Source organism: Chrysoperla carnea, chromosome 3, assembly GCF_905475395.1.
Source record: "Chrysoperla carnea chromosome 3, inChrCarn1.1, whole genome shotgun sequence".
Taxonomy (NCBI): domain Eukaryota; kingdom Metazoa; phylum Arthropoda; class Insecta; order Neuroptera; family Chrysopidae; genus Chrysoperla; species Chrysoperla carnea.
In genome coordinates, this window is record NC_058339.1 from 50,632,541 (window position 1) to 50,658,518 (window position 25,978).

Here is a 25,978-nt window from a genome sequence, read left to right on the forward strand (position 1 = left end):
ATAATTTTAAACTGATTTGAACCTATTTTCAAAATATAATCTTCACAAATTTAAAATCCAATGAACTGACACGTCACAAACTTTAAATAGACAAACAATTCAATAAATAAATCTAATTTCGTAATTCTTTGGACGAAATTACTTTAAAATTACTTAAAGAAAACCGTAACAATACGGAAAAAAAGAACAAGAGGTTTCGTGGGTACCCGGTAGGAACTATGTTCCTTTCGTACAAATATCTATGTTAGTAATTAATTATAAATATTAGTTTTATGGTACCTACGCTACCTTGATAATTGCAGGAAGCCAATTTCTAGCCCACTTCTATCTATTAACCCCAAATTGTTTCGTTTTAAAATTCAACAGAAATGCAAGAGAATAATCTTTTGTCATATATTTAAAGCGGGTGTATAAAGTGAAACTATTTTAATGTTAACCGTTGAAAGATTCTCTAAAAAAAATGCGTACAATTTTGAATACTACTGTGTTTGGTTTTTTTGTTTACAAGCAAACAAGACGATGACCTACATCCTAAACAAGCTGACAAAAAACACAACAATAAGATTTCTATACCGTTATAAAGTGAATTTTTAACTAATTTTTATGCGTGAATTGAAAATATTAGGTATCAATACTAAAAATAGTGTTCATTTGTCATGATTTTAATGATATAATTTAAAATTTTTTTGTTTTAAATAAAAATTCGCATCACTAATCAACCAAATCTTAACGTACTAATTAATTATAGTTTTTTTTTTTGCATAAATAAGGTGACAAAATTCTAACACAATAGGATTATTATAATTTATTTATCTACAGTTAAGTTAACAATTAAATACGCATTTTAACATAACTTCAATTATTCTGTTGAGTCACTTTTTAATTAGATTCAGATTTAATGACAATTTTAAATTGCATTTTTTATGTGTATTGAGCATTACTTTTAAAATAATAAGAGCAAAGCTAATTATCTAGACCTATAATAGTGAGTATAAAAGCTAGCGTTCATTTTTTGGAATTATTTGCGATAAGTCAAACATTTATGTAGCCTAAAATACTTCGATGAAGCAAGGAAGCTATGTAGAAAGTGACACTTCTCAAGTTCTAAATTGAATATGTATCTGCTTTTTAACTAAAAATTGTTGAATATGTATCTGCTTTTTAACTCAAGGTTATATTAGTTTAACGTATCTGTGTATCTGCGTGTCTGTCTGTGGCATAGTAGCTCCTAAACGAATAAACAGATTTTTTTTTTTTTGAGAGGTAAGTTGATCGAGAGTGTTCTTAGCTATCTTTCAAGTGCGAGTTTAAGGTTCCGTACTTGATAACAACTAGAAAAGAAGTAGGTAATGATATTCTAACGGGTGAGCATTTTTTTTAAACATATCTACGAACACTCGATCAAATTACCTTTCTAACAAGAAAAAAATCAAAATTGGTTTATCCATTTAAAAGCTTGGATGCTACAAACGAATCGATTTTTTTTCTTTGTCTGAAAGGTAATTCATTTATCGAGAGTGTTCTAAGTGTTTCAAGTGCGACCTTAAGGTTCCGTACCCGAAACAACTAGAAAAGAGGCGATGATCTTGAAACGGCTGAGTAGAAGGGCAAAAAACAAATTCAAAACTATTTTCAACACCCTACATGTCTGGATAAACTGTTTTCCAATATACGACCTTTTCATAGCTGTACAGGGATCTGATAAATAATGAAAATGTATGTGTATTGACTTGGGAAGTTACATATTTGAATTTCTATCTTGGCAATTTTAAATTATATTATTTACCAGTGTTTTCCCAACTCAATCCGCCGTAAAATGTTTGCTTTTTTACCACAAAAAGCTAATTTTCAAAACTAATTTATTAGACAAGTAAAAACAAAACTGAAAAGCAGCCCCCCAGAAAAATTTTTGGGTACGGAACTTCAAACTCGCATTTGAAACGAATATAAGAAAACTCTCCATTAAATTAGCTTTCAAACGAAACACAAAAATCCAAATCGGTTCATCGGCTTAGGCGCTATGATGCTACAGGCAGACACACATAAGGGTCAAACTTATAACACTCCTTTTTTTTGGTTCAGAGGTTAAAAATAAAAACATGCTTATTTTAGTAAAATTACCCTACCCAAGAACTTTCCGTCCCCTCCACCATTACATGCCTGCAAATCAGATTATGCAATTTGGAAATAAAAAATTTGCATTCACGTAGTTTTTATAATTTTCGAGGAAATTCTTGGGAAATTGTTGCTTTTTGTTTTGTGGAAGTTGTTTCGTGAAGAATTTAAATTTACAGAATATTTCTCCGAAATTTTATAAAATACGGTATTGTGAGTATGATTTTTTTATAGTAAATGTTTTGGAACAAAATTTTCTTTATATTTCTAGTCTCAAATAGTATTGAAATTTGGCCCTAAAATTTTAGGTAAAAGACTGTTTCCACCTTAAAGAAATATAATTTTGTTCTTTTTTATTTAGCGCGTGTTCTTTTCTCAGTGATTTAGGTCATAAAAAATACCGAATAAAGAAAACAATACCGTTGATTTTTCAACAGGTTCCCCGTTCCCGTCTCGTATTTAAATATAAACAGCCCATATTATTTCATGATGTGTTAAAATCGGTAACCGTGAATTGAATGTTTGTTAGAGCATACGATGCAAAACTCAATAGTTCATAAATATATGGAGTCGAACGATGATGATATTGATCATAAAAACAACCTCAATATACACTTTTTCTATCTATAAGAGATCTAATAATATCCATATCCAACCATCGTTAAGTTGTTAGTGTAGTTACTGACTTGAATGGCTAGCGTGACCTGCCGTTCTATCTTCTGGTTGTGGATTATTCTAAATGGTAATAAATAGGTACTTTAAGATGCAATGAACATCCACCGATACGATAACCATGAAACGATATCATACAGCCACTGAATCGACTCAACTGCATTCGGTTCAGTGCAGGTCAATGGCATTTTCTTCTATAAAATACTCTATTTTATGTTGTGTATTTGTTACATTTCTTTTATACTCTAAACACACGGGAACTTTTATTGCAATGATAATAATAAATAAAATAATCATGTTTTAATGTGTAGTTGATTCATTGAACGTTGATCCTTCTAATGTCTTTGAGCCCAAATGAAAAAAATAAAAAACAAGTCATGTGAATGCTACTCTAATGGCCCTTTATCAACTTATAAACACTGCAATATTAATTATTTAATTGTTATAACGACTTGTAAAAAAAAGTCGAGTAAAGGAAAGTACTAAAATCGAAACGCGGTACTTGCTGCAAGAAAATTTTTTTAACACGTTTCTATTAGCTTGACCTGTATATATACTGTGAAAGTTGGTTAGCTGGGACCTGAATTAGGGACAAACCTCCATAACTGGAACACATCCTGAAGTCCCAACACTTTGTCAATGAATTACCTCGGTAAGTGGGACGAATCAAACCTTGATATCTGGGATTCGTTCTTTCTATTTTATCGCCATAGTTACCTCTATAGCTGAAACAGCAAGTGAATTTTATATGCATTAACCTCTGTAACTGAAAGCTGAGATATCATCGTTTTATTTGTTTACTTACTTATTCCTATTCTATCCACAAATTCTATACTCAATTAATTTTGAGACTCAAGGACCTTCAAATCGTTATCAGTAAATGAAAAACTGTAGTTAATATCCATTTATGAAAGTGAGATAATAGTGAAATAGAAAGTGAGATTATGATCTTATATTTCTTTGAAATATTAGAAGTAATGTTACCTTGAAATATTAGAAGATTTCTCAACGGTCGGATAATAGCCATCTGGAATAATATTTTTTTATACTACTTTGTTTCCCAAAGAGTACAGAGTCAGAATAAGATAGTAAATTAAAGTTTACAAAAGGTGAAAAACGCAAGACAAAATTTTTCGAATTAAAAATATTTTTTTAAATCCCTCCAAGGCCCCAATTTGCCCGCAGCACTTTTATCATTCCTTTCAGCACATGTTGATGTTATAACGCAACGACTGGTGCAAATCCGAGATCGTTATCACCAACTATTCACTAGAAATCGTCAGACATCGATTTAAAAGTGGTTAAAGCATTGTTCTGACTATGAAACGTTATGATTTGTTAAAAATTTCGATTTGGATAATCGAACCCATTAAAATAACTTCCCAATACTTTTCGATGAATGAAAAATATCAACAGACGTGTTGAAGTAGTCTTTTTGACTAAAATTCGTCAATTTAAAAATTTACACATACGAAATCAGAGGAATCAGCATTTTGTGAACTTACCATATAACATACATATACACATTATAATATATTTTATCAAATACACATTGTTTTAGAATTTATTTATATTCATAACACATGGCTTTATTGTATTCTCGAATTTCTTGTTTCTAATTATGAATTTTTTAATTGCCTTATTTAATTCTTTGAGATCGTTAACTGCTAAGAAGTATTTTTACTGATAAGAATTTGAATAAAAACTTTAACGTGAAATTAAAAATAATTTTAACGAATTAAATTTTGTGTTAAGGATGCCTATAATAATTTTCTGCATTATGCCCGTCCCTCCAGGCAGTTGTCTTTATTTTCTGTTAATTTCTTAATTGTAAACTGTACTTTTGATAATTTATCTGCGAGTCATGACATCCACAAATAAGTTTCAATTCAAATATTTTTTTCTGATTAAAAATAATTTCTATTTCAGGGTACATCAAACGAACATATAACATTAACGAGTAATCAAACACCTGACGAAAATACAGTAAAGTCTTCAATACCAGATATCCGATTGGTGGATGGACCAAGTATTTTAGCAGGACGTGTTCAAATAAAATACAAAGGTGCTTGGCGTTCAGTATGTACAAACTCCAGAAAGTAAGTAATTAAATACTTTTTTTTTAAATTTAGATTTATTAAAAATTTAGTGGTCAATTAAAAATTTACTGAGCCGTATTTCGAAAAATTGGATCGTTGACTCTAATCTTGAAGCACATCAATTGTTTGGCTTGGTTTAAAACAAATTTCTAGATAACTCTGATATTTCTCATTTACCTACGTTTTCTTCGAAACATAACGATTTAACGATTGTTTTTTGGATTCGGATCTGATCACATTTATTTAAGACTAGCTGCGCCCCGCCATGTTTTTCGCAATTAAAAGAGATTTTGAAAATTTTATCGTTACTGTGTAAATTAAGCAAGCCTTCTTCAGAAAAATGCGCTAAAATACATTCCACGAACTTTTACAAAACCCTTTAAAAAACATGGTTCCTATATGCTATCCCATAGGAACCGTGCATTTTTCCGAGATAAAAATAACCCTATGTCATTTTCTGACGACTAAACTACCACTACCTATGCAAAAATCATGTCGATCCTTTGCTCTGTGAAAAATTAAAACAAATCTATGCCACGGGAACCATACATTTTACCGGGATATATAGCCTATTCCAGACTATAATCTATCTCTGTGTCGAATTTCATGCAGATCAGTTCAGCCGTTCTGGCGTGATTGAGTAACATACATCCAAACTTATAATATACCATTTGTAAAGCATCTCGTTAGCCTTTATAGTATATGAAGTAAGCAGAGTTTTTATGGACGTTCTTATGTATAAGACAAAGAACAATTTATTGTATGTGATGCGCGTGCAATCATATAATTTGATTTAGGTGAGAGTCGTATCACACACTATGCAAAATCTGAAGAGTCTTTCTTTGTCTTATACGTCCATAAAAACGCTTCTTACTTCATATACTATATTGGCTTACGAGATGCTTTACAAACGGTATATCAGGTATCTCATAAAGTATATGAAACTAAATCATAAATAGCGTATGGATTTTTATAATTTTTAGGGCTAGGCAGGATTTTCAAAACAATCTTTTGTTGTTTTATTGATATAATTGGCGATCAAAGAGTATCGGCCCATGTTTCTAGTTAATTACCGATATAGTAGTAATAAAATTCAACACTACCTCTTGCAGCAAGATCTTTTAAATTATTACAAAATGAAAAAACTATTCATGAGTAAAATTCAAAATTATTATTTAATTAAAAATAATTTGACAATTTTAGAAGAAAAAATAATTAATTGTGTAAAATTGGTTTCACGCGTGTAAGAAAGAAAAAAAAATTTTTTTTAATCCATTACCCACGTAGTAATTAATTGTTAGGTGAGGATTATTATTGTATTTAAAAATTTACTTTTTCACAATACCATTTTATCTTTGTAGTTGATTTAATACAAAATTGCACATAACTTTCAATGAACATAATAAAATGTTTCAATTAATTTTACTTATACTTTCACTGAAAAAATAATAATTTCATTGTTATATGAATTTGGTAATAAAATTTGATAATTCACCCACCCATGGCTCGAAAACTCTTAATTAGATTTATTTTTTATTGGTGTTCGAATAGTGGTACGAAAAATTTTCGTCGATTTATTTTATTTTTCGAGATATACGAAAAGCCATAACAGCTTTTCTTACAGTATTTTAGCCGATACTACTTCAGTATTCATCCAATCGTAAAATAAATCCGTTTTTTGCCTTTTTGAGGGTGGAATTACCCTAAATATACCCTTCATCAAATTCTAAAATTTTCTCACATTTAAGTAAAAATCATTTTTAGGAATAACTATGACCCAAAAAATAACAAATTCAGGTCTTTTTGACCATTGGGCAAATAATTTCTCAGGCACCAGCTAAAAACTCTTTACGAACAGTATTTTCCGGAGTAAATTTTTCAGTTAATACCTTAGAAACAAACTTGTTTGTTGTTCGATCGTAAAAACTAACAGATTTTCGTTTATAGAAGTTACACGTGTACCTAAGTTAAACATGTTCGCTGTTATTACGTTGGAAGTGCTCAAGGAGATATTTAACCCTATTCTCGAGACATCGAATTTCAAATCAAAAATAATTTTCGTGCTTAACTAAACCTGCTTAACTATATATTGTAATGTTATGTCGAACTTGTTTGACTTCATACTAACAATACAAGTTAGTTTATCAATATTACTTAATCTAGGCAGAGCCTAATAAAGGTAAATGATATGAAACCTCTAATTGGAATACACGAACATATTGTTATCGTATTATCGAAATCGATTAATCTTAAAGCGAAGATAATTTAAAGTTTCAATTATTCCGAAATATCTTTTTATAGCTGTGATAGTATTTTATGCTTGCTTACTGAATTAAAACCATTGCAAAATTTAAAAACAATAGCGTAATTTTTATGCCTTTAAAAAAAATTATAACTTTAAAATAATTGTGACCTCCATGTATAGTCTACGATGTTTTATGCAATTTAAGCGTATTGTTTTTGAAGTAAAATTAATGTTAAAATTTTCTAATTTTATCATACAATGTCATAGTAAGACAGTTAAATTTCGACTTCGCCCCAATTTTTGTATTATATACATACGTATTTCGACTACCATGTGGTCATCATCAGTATGAAATACGACTGCGGACCGTCCCAAATTAGCAACGAGTAACATACAATACAAGTATAATTACGATTTACTTATTCATACTGATGATGACTTCATGGTAGTCTAAATGCGTACTTTTATAATACAAAAATTGATCTTGGAAATTGGCCAAAATCAAGATATAATTCGAAATATAATAGAGGTCTCTTTTATTATATTTGATTATAGAAAAACGGCTCAGTGGTAGAGCGAGTAAAAACGGTTAAAGCGCTATCGCCTTTAACCGTTTGACTACTGACTGGGAAGTTGCGGGTTCGAATCCAGGCAGCGGCAGAGTGGTAAATTATAATCACTGTCGTCGCTTTGATAAGAACGAAGTAACCGACTCCACTCACAACGTAAATTTAATTGAATAATCGGATATAGTTTAAAATAAAATAAAGATTAAAAATAATGATGGCTGACTTCTGTTATAGATGGATGTCTGAAAAACCGAGGTTAAACCTCATTATTATTATGATTTTCTTTGATATTTATAATACTAAGAATGGTTTTCTTTGCCGCCTGCTGTTTGGAAATTCATATTAGATTTTTCCATCAGATTTCTTAAATTCTTCAAATTTCCCTTGTTAAATAAAATAATCGTGATTAACGTCATGCAACTAATTGAATTTTCTTGATGCACCAAATATGTTCTTATAATATTAACGATTAAACAATGGGGCATTGTACTTTTTCTAGTTTGTGTATGGAAGTGATATGACGTTCATACTAGATTTTTTCTAAATTAATTATGCTCATTGTTATAATCTGATTCATTTAAGCATGTTTTTGTTTGCATGTCTTCAATAATTAACGTTACTTTTTGTGTACTTATGTATTTTATTATTTAAAAATCATGTAATAAGAAAAAGAATTAAAATTTTTGTTCATACCTGTAATTTATGGTTTAAAATAATTACATATAATTTTTTTTATATTACAAATTTTTGTACAGTTCTGTTTAACTAGTCTTGTATAATTTATAATTTTATGAATTAAAAAGTTACTTAAAGTTAAGGATATGACTATCTTAACAATTCTTTAAGTAACGTTTATTTTTGTTTATAAGGGCTGATTAAAATGGGGCAATCACCCTCCCTCAACAAATAAGGAAATCAACTAATTTAAGTATAAGCCGCCCCTAAACGGAATACGTTATACAGTGGAAAAGCTCGTAAGAAAACTAAAATGCAGTAGCTCGTAAAAAGTGTTTGAAATTTTCTCGATTTTTTCAAAATGCCTCTGATTTGGATAAAAAAATTATCTTCAAGAGTAATGACCTTAAAATAAAAATATTGGTTATCTGTTGATAATTAAATCAGTAATTTCTATGATTTGGATAAAATTTTTAAATGATCGACGATCTCCCGTTGCATTAGCTTTAATCGTTAGTGCAGAAATTTGTCGTTCAAGCGCAAAATCAACCAGATTTGGATCTAAGAATTAATTAGAGTAAAATCTCTTCCATTTCTGTTGGTCCGAAGGCTAGGTAGGTATTGCATTCTGGTATTGCGAAATAGTAAATACTCACTTAATGTATGATTAATAAAAATATAAAGCCATAAATAATAATTGTATTTTGCATTGACCCAAACACATTAAAATCACCATTAAAACAATTAAGGAAGGCAAAATTAATACTAATTAAAATAATTACATCAATAAAAAATTATACTTGTAAAGGTTTTCCATTTAAAATGATAGAACTTCAAAAGACCTGCCATATTACATTTGAAAATGGCTTTCTGTGAAACTTTTTCTAATCCATTCAAAATGTTTTTTAGATCATTCTGATCAAAAGCTTCCACGAACTTTTAACGAATAGTTTTTGAATTGCGGGCAATCAAAGTCACAAATATGTTATAGTTTTAGTATATGACTAGGAAAATGGACTTTTTCAAAACGCCCCAAAATGTTCATTCTGATTAAAAGCTCTCACGGCCACAAAAATTTTTAACGGATAGTTTTCTAGCTCCTTTTTTGCTTTAATTTTGGAACACCAACAAAATATAATTTTCGATTATGTACTGAATCGCATAGATTCGATTGGATATCTTCGAAGGCCTTATTTGGGCTTTTTTAGAAGGGCACGATCGGCCAATATTCATGTTTGGATTACATTCACATGTTATTTGATTATTTACTGAACCGGTTAAAATTTCTTATTAAACAAAAAAAAGTCATCGCATATTAACATTATGAGCCAATGAAATTCACGTTTTACACAAGAAGTTCTATCATTTTAAATAGAAAACCCTTTACGTTAAAATATATTAAAGGAATCTCCTCCATAAAATATAATAATTTTATTTTTTACAAATAGTTAAATGACCCCATTTAAAATGTGCATACCATAACAAAAATAAAATAAAATAATTGTCAACACTCAGCTGAGCATGTTGTCATCTTTGAAAAAATTTATTGTCATATTCAGCAAACTATATAAATTAAGTATCCAAGAAGTTATTTGTATTCTAATGAGAATTTTATTAATTTAGCACAAGCTGTTAACATTACTTAACTGTAACATAAACTCATTCAAGTCTTCTCTTAATAAAAATTAATTTTTGTCTACCAATTTTAAAAAGCACTTTCATACTTCTTCTTATTCTGGTGTAACTACTCTGCGGTGTGAGTTTTCTTTCTCTTTTAAGTACTCCAATGATTGTGTGATTTAGCCCTTTTTACTCCATCGATGTTCTGTGTTCGGATGTGTTGACAGGCAAACCTATGAAAAACCGAACGATATGTTCAATTTTTAGCATAAGAGAGTTTACTTCTTTTAAAGTTTAATAACTCCAGTTTCCTAACGTGAAGTCAATCCTTGCGTCAGTCTCTAATCTTTGAATCCAAAGGCTTTACACGCAAAAAATCGTACCGATTCCAGGCGAGCATATATAAATATATCTCCAGATGTATCAATAAATGATGGAGGCGCAATGAAAATATGCAGGATTTCGACTCTTATCACGTAATATGCATTTATTTGCGCTCCCACTATATTTATTAAACTGATTTATTTAAGTAAGGATGACAAAAATCAACTGTTAACTTTCAAAAAAAAACTGATGCTTTTCGCAACGCAAAAGTTTCCGAGGAAACTTTTTTTGAGTCAATTTTATTTTAAATTGTTGAGTTTTATTATAATCGACGCAACTTTTATACTAATATGAAATATTGAAAGACGCTTAAAAATATTGACGCTACGAACAAAGTTTTTTATAGTGTTCATAAAATCACCTAATTAATCCATTTCCGATTTCCATCAATTTGTCATCACGACAACTCAAAAACGAAAAGATATAACAAGCTGAAATTTTTATATCGTACTTAGCACGTAAAAAGTGAGTTTAAGTTCGTAAATGAGCAACATGGATCAATTGGGTTTTGAGTTCGTAGGACTTATCTTGTAAACCGTTAGAGGTAAAATAAAAGTTTAAATGTGAAAATTATTTTCTTATAAAAAAATAAACAACTTCTGGTTGAAACATTTTTTCGTAAACATCACTGTTTACCCGTGAAGGCGCAAATTAGGTTGGAACATTATACATGTATCGTATTGTATCAAGTATACATTTATTCTGTATATGTATGTGTTTGATTATTACTATGTCCACTGAGGAAGTGAAAAGAAAGGTACTCTTATTACTTTGTGTGTAAGAGTGGCTGTCTATATATGGTATTTCAAAAATTAACCCAGTCAATTGTTTGTTTTCATTTTCTTATTTCCTTAATTCAAGTCGTATAAAAACTTGTGATTTATTTATTGCACACCAAAAGCTAAATCAATTTTTTTTTGCTTTTACAGCTGGACACGAGTCGATATGGAAATAGCATGTCGTCAACTTGGTTTTCAAGGTGGTGCATTTTATAATTGGATTGATCGTCAAATGCCAACAAAACCTCGGCTTTTATACGAAGATCCGCAATGTTCGGGTTCAGAGAGTTCACTATTCGATTGTAGGTGGAATTCAAGACAATTGGGTTCGGGTGTTTGTGATTATCATCCAGATTTAGGTATTTCATGTTTACCACGGCATGAAAATACACTGAAAATAACAAACTATTGGCGTGGTTTACGTTTTGAAAATGCAAAATATGACAATTTTTTAAGTTTATCAAATACTTTATACGTACCTACTTCCCAATCTACTTTACAGTATGTCGATATACTTTACGCTGGATCCGGACGTAATTATAACGCTACCAGTGCCTTACATGTCCAAGGTGTTACACCTCAATTGGAAAATATACAAATTTTAAACTCAGCTTATAATGGAATTAATATCACGAATCCCGATAGCCAATTTATGATTAAAAATTGTACGATTCGAAATAATCGGGGCTATGGAATTTTTGTAAATTCATCGTATGGTCTGGGAAATATCGATGGTTGTTTTATAAATGAAAATGGTGCTGATGGAATTAAATATGTTAACAACGAAGAAAATCCCGAAGAAAAATTCGATAAGAAAGAATATTCAGATTTCTGTACAATCCCAACAACAGTTAGTCAAACTTATCCAATTTTTTTATATGCGGAACAAGGAAAATACTCCTCTCAAGATAAAGATTGTATGAAAAATTTCTATGGTCCTTACGGTCAAGTATTAACGCTACGTATTGTAAAAATCGTTACAAATCGTAATCATAGTGGATTTATTGAAATATTCGATGGAATATCAAGTAACGAAAACCTATTAGCACGATTTAGTATTCGAAATAATACGCGAATACAATCAATTACAACAACTAAAAATCGCTTGTATATGCGATTTTATTCGGAAAGTCACACTCATACAAATGTTTACATGAAATTAACATCAGATTATTCGAAAGCATACGATTTAAATGTTAGTTCAACGACGGTGGCCGATAATAACGGACGTGGCATCGCTATTGAAAATTTGAAATCACGTGTTCATATTCATAAAAGTTCTATATCGAATAATAATCATGTTGCCGGAGTACATATTGTGAGTGGAGTGGGAGATGTTAATGTTACAGAAAGTCGAATTGCATTTAACGATGGTGATGGAATAAATATTACCTACACTGGAGGTAACCGTAACATATCGAAAACTTCCCTAAGTTCAAATAAAGGATACGGAATTGCTGTTTGGTTGAATAACACTGAGGAAACGGAATATATATTTTTTAATCAAACAACGGTGGTACAATATTCAGAAATCTTTAAAAATTTGGATACGGGAATCTTACATGGAAATTTTTGTGGATATTCGTATGTGAATATTACTGGAAATTTGTTTACCGATGCAAAAACTGCATTTGAATTTTTATCCTGTTGGAAATTAACCAATGAAACGACGAAATTATTTATTGGATACAATCGATTTTTATCAACACAAAAATTAGGTAAATCAATTTATTTTTTTAATTTATCATAATTTAAGCGCACTTCAGGTCAGTTATTTTTTTGAATTTATTAACCGCACAGATAAGAGACCACGGATAGTAGGTAATAGGAAAATTACAACTAACTATTCTTTAACTACCACCATTTCAAACGATACTATTATCATATGCTTTTATAAATTCTTCCCCAAAATTGATTACACTTAACTTTCAAAATTTTTAAAATTTTTTCTTGACATGGTATGTTTTCCCCTTTTCCACTATATTTAAATATTAACATATGCATAAATTTTACTAATAAGTGTATGTTTTTAATTAGGTATCAAAATCAAACCAGCGTTAAATTTGGATGGACGAATCGAATACAACCATTTTCGCAACAACCAATATGGTGGAATATTAATTAAAAATCAACTTTTTGAAGAATTTAATATTCATAAAACAAATATTTTAGTTCATTATAATGAATTTTATAATAACCGGGGAGTATTTGTCGTGAACTTAGGACTATCACCATATTCAAATTATCAAAAATTATTGTTCACCAAGAATTTTGTACGTGAAAATCGTATACAAGAACCGTACGATGTTGAAGATGGTATTGCAACACGATTAATGCCACGCAGCAGGGTTGCTGCCCCAGTTGTTGTTTCTTCAGCAAATGTTGATATTTTTAGAAATATTTTAAACAACGTGGATTCAAAATACGAAATTGGAAGTCATTTAGAAGACCAAAGTAAAATAATTAACTGTACTTACAATTGGTTATCCTCAGGCGACGAAGCAAAAATATTCTCAAGAGTTTTCGATCGTAAAGATCGTTATAATTTAGCGAAAATTCAATACTTACCATATTTATTACACAATTCAAATCCAAGCGCGACAGCAACAATTAATCATCAAATGTATGTTCCACAATTTAGTATGCATAATTCAAAATTAGTTGGAGGCATTGTTGATGGTTTGGAAGTGTTAACAGCTGGTGAATATGTTGTTGAACGAGATATTAACATCCGACCTGGTGGAAAACTGATTATTGAAGCTGGTGTTACGTTGAATTTCCCACCATCAATTGGTATGATGATTGGAGGGAAAATTGATGCTCGAGGACGCTTTCCAAATGACATTAAGTTTACGCTGAAAGAGGAATTAATACCTGTCCCAGAAAATGATACGTATGAAATCGATATGACCGAACATTATGAATCTGAAACAGAACTCATTGAAATTGAACCAAAAGTACCGATACGTTTATTAGGTGGGAAAACAGCACATGAAGGACGCTTACAAATTAAAATTAACAATATTTGGGGAACTGTTTGCAATTATAAATGGACAATTAAAAACGCTGCTTTAGTTTGCCATCAATTAGGATTAGTACTGAATCCAGACGATTGGTATTTAGAAAGAAGTGAAATACCTCCCGCAGGTTTGACAGAACCTGTCATTGTATCAAATATTGAATGTGACGATGAAGATATTGATATAACAAAATGTAAAGCTGAGATGGATTTCGAAAAATCTTGTACACATGAACAAGATGTTGGAATTCGATGCTATGATAGTTCCTGGGCAGGTTTACGATTTAGTGCCATAGCAGATCGATCTGATTTACAATATATTACAATTGAAAAAGCTGGACTTTTAGATTACGCCACAAATTCATTCAAACCAGCCTTACAAATAGATTTTGCTAAACATAGTTTAGAAAGTTTACTTGTTAAAGAAAATTTCCAAGATGGTATTGGAATTATTTACTCGGATATTTATTCAGCAGATGCAATAAACGTTATAAAAAATTCACACATAATCAATAATCGAGGAAATGGTATTAGTTTTAGACAATTAGGAATGAAAATTCAAGGATCCACAATAGAAAATAATGCTCGAGCTGGTATAAATTATAATCCTACGATTTCTGCAATCCAACAACGTGAAATTGCTGGATGGTTTAACGAACACGTTGATGATTCGAATTATAAAGCTACGTTAATTCCACAAGCATTACCAAATTTAGATTTAGATATTGGAGAAACAAAATTCTTGTTAACATCTCGCGTTATCAATCAAGATGTTATAACCAGAGAATATATTGTTCGATGTCGACCGGGTTTTGTGATTGGGATTCAATTATTAAATCCAATACAAAATTTGAGCACTGAAGTTATAAATATTTATGACGCTCAAAATATGAATTCAGCAACAAATATTTGGTCATTGAGACGAGATTTAAATGTTTTTCCAACATCGTCATCAGGTTATGGAATTGTTATTGAATATATCAGTGGGAATAATGCTTTAGGAGGTGTTGTTTTAGTATTAACCACAATTCCAGCTCCGGTACAAAATATTCGTAACCGCATAGTAAAAGGGCCAATCCCTACGTTAATCATCACGAACAGTAAAATCAAGTCAAATCAAAATGGAGTAACTGCATCGTTTTATAATCGATATAATAACGAATTAGGTGATCATTACTTACGTAAAGCGAACGAAACAATTAAAATAATTAGCTGTGAGATATCACATAATCAAAACGAAGCAATCTTTTTCTATTCACCATTCTGGGATATTCATGAAAGTAATATTTCTGAAGTACGATTAATGATCAATGGTTCATTGATCACTGATAATGGTAAAGGTATTTATCACTTTTCAAGAGATATGCGTAGTGCTAACAATCTATTCCATTATGTTTTACAAGATAACAGTATTGAACGTAATGAAGTCGGTGGTTTTGAAATTAATTTACCATATGTTTGGCAATATAATGAGAATTTTACGCACTCGGTGTATTTAAATAATAATACATGGCGAAATAATAAAAATTTCGAAATGATAATTGATGGACATTTTGCGCTATTAAATATGACGAAAAATATTTTTACTGATAATGTTTGTAAAGATGGTTTAATTTCAATTCGTGGCATGGAGAAAAAATTAAAAATTGATTTAAATACGATCAGAAATAATGTTGGAAAACATATGGTAGCATTTAATGCTGATTCACAATCAGAAATTTTAGGAGATGTTTACGCATTTTTCTTATTAAACGAAATTAAACAAAATTCTTATAATAACGACGCGAAACGCTTGTTTAATTCGAATCAAAATTATCAACGGAGTAGTGTTTTAGTTTTTGATGGAATTCAAAAAGTAAAAGTACTACGAAATTTATTAGCATCGAATCGTTTAGATTACGATTTAATAGCTGGAATTCGTACGGCAAGAGTGAATAATATATTAGATGTACGAGAAAATTGGTGGGGATCAAGTTCAATTAAAGATATTAAACGTAGAATATTTGATTTTGACGATTGGAATGATCACGCAGTTGCAGAATTCCAACCATATTTACTAGAAGATTCGTTTGAATCGAGTATATCAATATCGTGGGATACCGAAATTCAAAGCGATTTTGATAACTTAGGAGGTCGATTAAGTACGGATTTGGCGTTGTATCCACGAAATACTCCATATATTATTCAATCTGATTTAACAATAATGCCTGGTGCAACGCTGACAATTGCACCTGGAGTTGTATTAGAATTTGCTGCAAATGTAGGAATTTTAGTGTTAGGAACACTTAAAGCCCAAGGATTACGTGGATATGAAATACAAATGCGACCTTTATCTAAATCCGAAAATATAGAAGATAATAGAATTATTCGAAAACGAGCCGTAGATGACTCTCGAATTGGTTTAGAAACGTTAACATTATCGGAGAATATAAGATTATGTACCGGAAGAAATTGTTCAGACTATGATTACCGTGATAAAATCAATGAAGGTTTCTTGGAATATTATAATTCTACAACTCTCCAATGGATACCAATTTGTGATAGTCGTTTCACAGAACGTAACGCTCAAGTCGTATGCCGACAATTAGGTTTTGATCCAATAAATGTATTCTTCGATCATGATATACGTATCGAATTCCATTCGAATTCGCTTACAAGAATTTGGTCATGGCCTGAACCACTACAATGTAAAGGTACAGAAGAGAATTATGAAGAATGTCCTATACGACTTAACGGGCAACTATACGGCCATCGTCACGAATGTAATTGGAATTCAAAATTTGTATTTATTAATTGTGGTGATCGAAATCTAGAGAAGAAATTCGATTATTGGGGTGGTATACGAATATCGGGTGGTGAATTCGAGCAACGTTTATACGAGCATCGAATCCATGACATTCATACGCATGAGACAATGCATCGAACTGAATCTGTTATTGAATTTGTGAATATTGTGGGAGCGGGAATGTTACATAACGAAAAATCCCCAGCTATTCAAAGTATTGTTAAAAGTCCTTTAATTAATTTCGTAAATATTTCAAAATGTGCGTCCGATGGAATTAATTTAATTTCACCACCTGAGACAATGCGTCTTTTACATAATAATGTACGCAAAACATTGGGAGTTGGTGTAAATATATTATCGTTAACTGGTGAAGGTCGTGAAGAAAACGAATCGAGTTTCAATCCATTAAAGGATATTAAATTACCATATAATGTATTCAGTTTAATCGATATTTGTGATACGTCGAAAGAAATCTTTCTAGAAGAACGCGTTTTAATTTATTATAAATACGATAATCATCCAGTGAATTGTGTCAAAATATTCAAAAGTGCGTATAACTTAAAACCATTTGGTTTTCGATTATTGCAATATAATTTATTCAAGTCACAAAGTAAACAATCAAAACCAGATCGAATACAATTGTATGATGGGGATATTTATAATTCTTCGTTAAGTTCATTGGAATCAATTATTGTTGGACCTGGTGATGGAAAGAAATTCTTTAAAACGAAAAGTCCACGATTAAGTGTGAAATTATTTGCTAATGGTGCTTCTGCTAATCATGGATTTATTGCTGAAGTTGTTACGTTACCTATTTCTGCAATTGGATTTAGTAAGTATTTAAAATGTTTTCGATAAGTAACTAAAATATTTTCAGTAACTCATTTAAATTTTACATTATAAAAGAGGCGGGTAAATTATTATTTTTAATATGCTATTTTAGATCGGGATGTTCAACATAATATTTCACATTCAGAAATAACACATAATCGTCAAGGTGCTATAATTTATTCAGCAGTCGGTGAAGTAAATCCAATTATAACAATGGAAAAGAATCATTTCAGCTTTAATTGTGATAAATTGTATGGAAATTTTACGACATGTAAAGCAGCTGTGGATATGGATATACAAAATACACAAACATTATTTTTCAGAGTGAGTATACTATTTGATGAAATCAATTTTATTATTAAACCGAGAAAATTGAATCCTTGTAGCAACCCTCATTGAAAAATCCAATTGAAATAATTTGAACGATCTAGATTTAATTGAAAAATATTAACTCCTATGCAATGATTTTGAAATGCATTTAAAACAATGAGTCGGAGTAAATCGGAATGATTCGCTTCTTTTCCAAAATTCACATTTATGAATTACCTAACAAGTCAGGCATTTTGAGTAATTTTCTGGGATATCCGATTAAAATTATATACGAGGTGGTTCAATCCCAAAATCAAATTTCTCTTAAATAAACGGTTCAGTGTTGGTTGATAACACACAAATTAGAATGGACGGGCTGTTAAAATAATAATTTTTATGGACTCGTATTTGAGTAAAATTTGCAGTTAAATCATAAACGTATTAAATTATTTTAGGATAATTTATTAAAAGAAAATCAAGGTGGTTTATCAATAAAAGCTGATTCACGTGGCTCTGCTACATCGTTAAAAGGGTGGATTCATAATAATTTATTTGTACGAAATCGTAATTTACCAAGTTTATATGTTGAAGGACGCCAATCGTCCCCATATCAAGATGTAACAATTTATAGGAATTATTTCTCAAAAAATCATGCTCCATATGAAAATATAATTGTATTAAAACAAGTTGTATCGAATTTCTCAACAAATTATGTTCATGACAATTATGGTGCTCATATCTTAGAAGTATCTGGTTTTGATAAAGTACGCTTACCAATTTATCAAACAACATCGCATAATGGTTTTTACAGGTATATTATCAAAAGTAATCAATCTTGGATCGAATTTAATTTTCATTATTATTTTTAGAAATTTAGCCGTCGAAAGAGATAGTAGAAGTACAATAATTGCAGGAACGGCTGGTCAACATTATGTTGATAATATTTTCTTTAATCCAGATAATGACTATGAAATGGTTACAGTAAATCGATCAATGTAAGTATCATTAAATAATTTTATGGGGGTAATTAGATAATATTAACGTAGTTAGCGATTGTAGTTCGAATATTTTTTATTTAAAGTATTTTATAATTAAACTGATCCTTTTTTGGGTATGAGAGCCTTTCCTTGGTAAGTTCTGCCCTTCCTCGAAATGACGATGGTATAAAGAGTATATAATTCAGTGGGTTAAAATATCATTCACTGAAGGAGAATAGAAAAACTAAGGCGGAAGAAAACCCAAATTGAAATATAATTCTATCCTGCTCAGTGCACCTTCTTTATATGTAAGACTGCAGAAGTGTTGCTTTAAATAGTACGTCATCCAAAAATATCTAGATTATGGTGACATCGAAAATGCAGTGTGATAAAAACGAATAACATCCAATGCTTTCTTATCTTCATAATTCTGTCGCGTTTAGGCAAAACAAAGTGAAAATGTTCATATACTATCCTGGTCTTTACAGCTATGCTATTTTCACTGCTAAAGAGGAAGGATCGAGATTTTCGGCTTAAAATGTGCTCGATCTATTATTATTTATTTAATATTACCTTGCTTCATTATGGTGCATCCGAAAAAACGAAATAAACCACTAAGCAGGAGAGAATATCAACTTCCGACTCTCAGCACAAAAATATTATTAGATGTTTATCTGTTAAAGAAAAACGCAACTGTTGTGGCTGTTGAAATAGCTTATTATTTTAAAAGTATTTAAAATAGTGCACGCCGATAGCCCGACCATTATTCTGCCATACTATGGAAATACAAAAGTTATCCATGTTCCACATTTTTCAAAAATTATATTATGTATAAGATAGATAACTGTTAATTTGTTCTTTAGACTGCAAGTTTAAAGAGTTGCATTTAAAAAACCAATATTATTTTATTTTATCTCGAATCGGGTTTTATTACCATTATGTAATGTTTATGTTCAATTAATATTTAAATTAAAATTGTCAAAGTATTTTTTGTTGGTAAAATTTGTTATTCAAAATTAAAAATTTAGAAGTAGATTTTTGATAAGTTGATACTAACACATTTTTATCTATTTTTATATGTTGATGCATGCTGCATGACAGATTTATCTGGAACAGGTAAGATATTTGAATTGCTTTTATCATTAGTTGATAGCAACGTACATAAGTAAGGGCACTGTCTTTAGTGATTAATCTTCACCGGTATTATTTGTTAAAATTTTTGATAACTGATAAATTTTCGTTCTGATTTTATTTCAAAATCATAAAAGTATTTGAAACTGACCTGTTACAAAATGAGTAACATAACTACATATTTCCATTTTTTCCGATTTTGAAATGAGACAGATATTTTATTTTTATGCAAAAATTATTTTAAGTTCGTCGATTTTAAAAAGTTAACTGAAACTGTTTTTTTTTTGCCAATACGGGAAAATGTACGTCGGTCGGTGACTGATTTCCCAAAATTATAGATTAAATAAAAATTCAATGATAGAGTTGGCTCAACTTAAAGAGCATTAGTGTCCTTACATGTACAGTATGAATAATTATGAGCTTCAAAATTCATTAGCTTGTCATGACAAATTTTTGGCTATTTTCATTCTCTCAACTTTATTTGAAAACTATAATTTATTGAAAATCAAAATTCAAAATATTATCTACAATCTAACTAACAAACCGATAAAAGGTGCCAAAGTGCGCTAATTTTTTTTTTTTTGGGCTCGATTAAAAATTTTAAACTAATTTTAGAATTCATGTGGTAAAAAACAAATTTAACATATTTTTCAAATTTTTTAGCACTGTAGACTTGTGGAAAACAAAAATAGATGCAGCACATAATTATTGGGGATATAATGATTCATTAGCAGTTAGTGGCAGAATTAAAGATATCATCGACGATTCAAATCTTTTAGAAGTCTCTTACGAACCGTATTATATGAATAATCAGACTATTTTGAATGGAAAATGTCCACCTGGATGGGGTTTAGTAAGTGATACTTGTTACATGTTTATCGCAGCACCTATGACTTTTGAAGAAGCTAGAGATTTTTGTCTTGTAAGTAATCAATAAAAAGCTTATTTAGCTAGCTAATATAAAACGCTTAAGCGGATGTAAAATTCAGCTAATAAGAAATGCTGTTTCAAACTTTTTGGCTCTATCGGCATATGGACGATTTTGTCTTCCGTTAAAGCGCTTCGTATATGCTAAATAAGCTCAAAGTCCGAGGAAATCAATTTATTTTAATTTAAAAATTAAATTTATTCTAGTCGGACAACGCATCAATGCCTTATATAATGGGAAATTATATTGGACTTTATCAATTTTTACGAAGCCAAAGTCAATGGTATCAATATTCTGATCGAGTTTGGGTACAACATATTGATCGAATTAATAAATGTACTGCATTTACAGCAACAACAATTGAAATTGATGATTGTGATCATAAGAATCCTTTTATCTGTGAAATAGGTACGTATATCAAATTTCTTCCCCAAAAAAACTCTCTGCCATGTTAGATTAAAAATGGAGTAATGCAAATACAGCTCATCGTTCTTGAATGAGATACAAATTTTCATGTCTTTCTGAAAAAAATCTTTATAAAACACCCAAAGAATCACTTTTTAAAATTTTTTAAACTAATTTTTAAATTATGTATTTATTATAATAATATTTTAGATCCAAAAATTCTAATTGATCCACTATCGTGGCGCGGTGATACCATTGCAATTGCAGTGTTAGGCTCTCTAGCGGCAACATTATTACTTATTGCTGGCGCTATAGCGTGTTGGTGTAGTAAAAATAGACATCGTCAAATACAACGATTAGAGCGACGAAATAGTATACGACAAAGTTTACATTCATTACGTTCAGTTGGTTCGAGTCATGGATTCACAGATTTGGGATATCGACGTGGAAAACCAACGACAATGGTAATTATTATAATTTTTTCATCAATTAAAAAAAAAATTCGGGTAAAAAATTTAAAATGTACGAATTTATTAAATAAATTTGTTGTTTTTGCTGCATTCTCTTAGAAAAAGAGTGTCAGCTGGAAATCATCGGTTTGTATAAATCAACATATTAAAAATAGCTAAGAAAATAATGAAACTTTTTATTTTTTAGAGCACAAGATCAACAGATACACTGACAACAAAACATTCTGATTACAAGAAAATGGTTAATAATGGATCCATCGATAGTATGGATAAATCCGCATTTAATTCATCGATTGAAGATAATCAATCTTATGATATATATGAGGCACATAATCCAAATGCCCAAGGATTTTCAAATTTTACAAACGGTAATGGATACGCAAAAACAAATAAAAACGTTACAAATCCATACGCTTCGACGCCCGTAAATTCATTTGATTTAGCATATAAAAATGAAGGTTTTCGAGATAACTCAACATTTGCAAGTAGAGCGAATTCAAATTATCAATCTAGAGCCGAAAGTGTTCAAGATACTCTAACTACAACTGAAGAAACTCCAATAATCCATTCTCAAGAAAGTTATCCACCTAACGAATACTATAACACGGATACGTTACCATTGAATAGTACACTGGGTCAATCGGATTCAACTTTAGATTTAAAACGTGAAATACTCGAAAGTTCACCATTAGATTCGGAATATGTGTATACACCAGATAGTCCGAAATTAAACTTTTTACAAGAGTTAAAATCAAAAATGCCTTCGTATAATAACGAAGAGAATTATCCGATGAAACCAACATCGTTTGGACAAAAATATATTGATTTACCTCCAAAACCACCAACTCCTACATATGATGAAAGTGGTTTACCATATTCACCGAATTATGATGAAAAAATAGAAAATTTACAATTTTCACCAGATAATTATCCATACGATCTACCATCGTATTATCAACCAGATCGGCCAAAATCTAGTGCTGAATTATTAGAGACTGATTTAGACAGTAATATTCCAATACATAAAAATAAATCAAAAAGTGAAGCTTTATTAGAAACAAATTTTGATTTAACATCGAGTGAAAGTAGTCCCGTTATGAATTTACCAATTTCGGAAGCAAATCGTAGTCAAAGTCAACCGTTAGAGACTGCTATGTAAATACATAAGTGTACTTGTTTGAAAGTGTGTGTGAAAAACAATTGTGTAGTTTTTTTAACAATTTTTTTTTTTTAAATGAAAATTGAAATTATAATAATTTCATTGAATTTTTCGTTTTTAATTGCAATGTGATTGTTAGCAAAATAGCCCTAAAGAACAATTTTTTAATTTTAAATTGATCAAAACTGAATTAATTTCAGTTTATATTTTGTACATATTTTTATTTCTAACGATATAGTTTTATTCAATAGTCTAGAGTTTCTTCGACTCTAAATTTTCGTTATATTTGCCGATTTTATAAATAATTTTTTAATGAATGAAGAAAATTTGCATTTTTGAAAACTTACACTAAATGTCTACATTAACTAGCAAAGCAAATTCGATTCTATAAGTGCCTTATGACAAAATTCATCGAAAAATGAAATTCAAATATCAGTATTTTGTAACAGAGTTGTTACTGTGGACTAAGTGTAATTATAAGAAATGTTTTGTAATTTACCTACAGGTACTGAACTTTTTTATGCTTTTTATACATTTTTATATAAAAATTTGTTTGTAATGTTTGTATAATGATTGTAATAATTGTGATATACATGCCTTTTAGTCCTGGAGTCAAAGCATACTAAAAAATGCTGTTTTGGAGACGCAATGTGTTCCAATTTATGAGGCAAGGCCTAATACCTACCTCACACGATCAATATTTTTGAATCAATATCGATATTGATCAATTTACTGAGCGACTGGGTAGTATTTTGAAACAATATTATAGATGAAAAAAACATTTAAATTTTTATCGAATACCCGTGAACATATTTATTCTGATCTATGAACATCTTGAGCATTTAAATACGTCAGAAAAAACAACGTTAGCCGGACGTCAGAAATTTCTAACAAAATCGACCGAAAGAACATTTATATTTTTGAAAAAAAAAAACTTTATTTATCAAGATTAAACTTGGAAATATTAATGTTTTTATGGCTTCAAAATAACTTTTTAACCAAGTTTTGGTTACTTTAACTACGAAAAACCTGATTGGGTTATTGTTTTAATACTCTAAGCGCGAGGGATAAAGATTTGAACTTTTGTATCGTGTGTTATTTCTCATTTCTAGATCCAAAGTTGTTGCTCGGATAAACATAATTTACGGACACCTTCATGAAAAAATACCAACATGGAAATAAAGAACTTCTTCCATGCAGAACAAAATTGCCTTCAACATAAATATTTCGTATTAAATGTATGACATTTAAAAATTTTACCTTTGATTCCATGGATTAAACCTAAATAAAATTTGCATAGGTCATTCATTATTCTTCTATATATATTTGAAAATACTATTAAACTTACGGAACGTTTGTAAAAATTTTTTTAAATACTTTTAATATTTTCTTAAACGATTTATGAATATTTCTTTTAGAACCATTAAATGTTACTTAATTACATGTTACAACTTTTCAAAATGTTATTTGCATTTTGCTGCCATCTAGCACGAGGCAATAGTAACTAATTTTATAAACATAAGAATTTGAATTATGTGTTCAGCACTTCAGTAGAAGAGGCGCGTTTTAAAATCGCGATCGCCGTCTTTCTGTAGATTTAGAAACCCCCAAAAATTATGTATCACTTAATATAAAAAAATTATATAACAGGTACTAAATTTACAAAAAGATGACCGCAGTTTTTAGCTGCTGAACATGTTTGATATTGTTCACAAAATATTTTCGCCGGCCTAATATTTTAGTTCATTTTAATTGAGGTAGTATAGCAGTATCGAGACGGGAAACAGTTTAGTCGAATCAGCAATCATTTTTTAATTTATTTTTTTATTGATCCAATTTAATACGTATTAACAATAATTAAAAATTATAAAAATATCTTTAAAAACTCTATAGACTAAAATTTAACTGTCAAATTCAATGATCAGCTGTTGTTTAAATTAATAAACATAACCTCAAAATTTACAATTTTTTTACAAAAGGCAACGTCATTTTCATCGATTTGCTTTTGTTTCGGACAATTGTCAAAAAACTAATCTATTTTATTTTTATCAAGCGCTTTTTGACAAAGAAAGAAGATGTGTGATATGTCTTGATTGACATCTGTTCGAAACAAATCATTTTTTAAATGGAAAGCCCTAATTTATATTATTAATATTTTTTAATATTTAACGGCTTTAATTATAATACCATTCATAAACGCGTTGTATATAATCTAAGGGATTTTTTACTATTGAAATTTGTGCGCACAATGCGTTTTTTAATATTTCCGATTGAACAGAGACAAGCGTTATTGAATAAATTTAAAAAAATAGTAGTTTACTGTACCCTCGATACTGTCATACTTCCTTAAAACTAAAAATTTAAGAAGGTACAGACGTCCTTTGAATATCCCATGACTGTACACAATATTTAAAAATGTCGAATTTTTTTTATAAACAAGCTTTTTTTTATTGTTTAAGTAATCATAAGTTTTTCTTAAAACACTGCCTTTTGTATATAAATAAAAAACAATATTATAAGCGCCGTACTAGTTTATTTAAAATGTAAATTAGAGTAGTATTAAAATATTAAAATCTAATTTAGCACAATTTATTAAAAATAAATCGTAATGCCGTCCAATTACATAAGTGCAATTATAAAACACAAACGAAATAATTATTATAAAATTAAATAGAAACAAATTGTTATGCAATATTTGAAAATAATTTATATATGAATGTTTTTTTTTTATATATTTACAAAAAGAAAAAACAACATTCCATTGTCAAAAAATAAATAAAAATAAATTAAATTAAAATTATAAACA

General features: G+C 29.7%; 1 protein-coding gene across 1 annotated transcript in view; it reads left to right on the forward strand.

Moving 5' to 3' along the window:
• Positions 1-23,316, forward strand: part of LOC123294656 (protein bark beetle) — a 60,425-nt gene extending 37,109 nt beyond the window's left edge. The window contains exons 2-12 of the mRNA XM_044875756.1: positions 4,717-4,886; positions 11,309-12,876; positions 13,196-17,794; positions 17,906-18,117; positions 18,558-18,913; positions 18,972-19,097; positions 20,874-21,132; positions 21,345-21,546; positions 21,754-22,007; positions 22,201-22,525; positions 22,601-23,316. Coding sequence (XP_044731691.1) covers positions 4,717-4,886; positions 11,309-12,876; positions 13,196-17,794; positions 17,906-18,117; positions 18,558-18,913; positions 18,972-19,097; positions 20,874-21,132; positions 21,345-21,546; positions 21,754-22,007; positions 22,201-22,525; positions 22,601-23,172 — 8,643 coding nt within the window. The 3' untranslated portion in view covers positions 23,173-23,316. The remainder of the gene's footprint in view (positions 1-4,716; positions 4,887-11,308; positions 12,877-13,195; positions 17,795-17,905; positions 18,118-18,557; positions 18,914-18,971; positions 19,098-20,873; positions 21,133-21,344; positions 21,547-21,753; positions 22,008-22,200; positions 22,526-22,600) is intronic.
• The last annotated feature ends 2,662 nt before the right edge of the window (positions 23,317-25,978 follow it).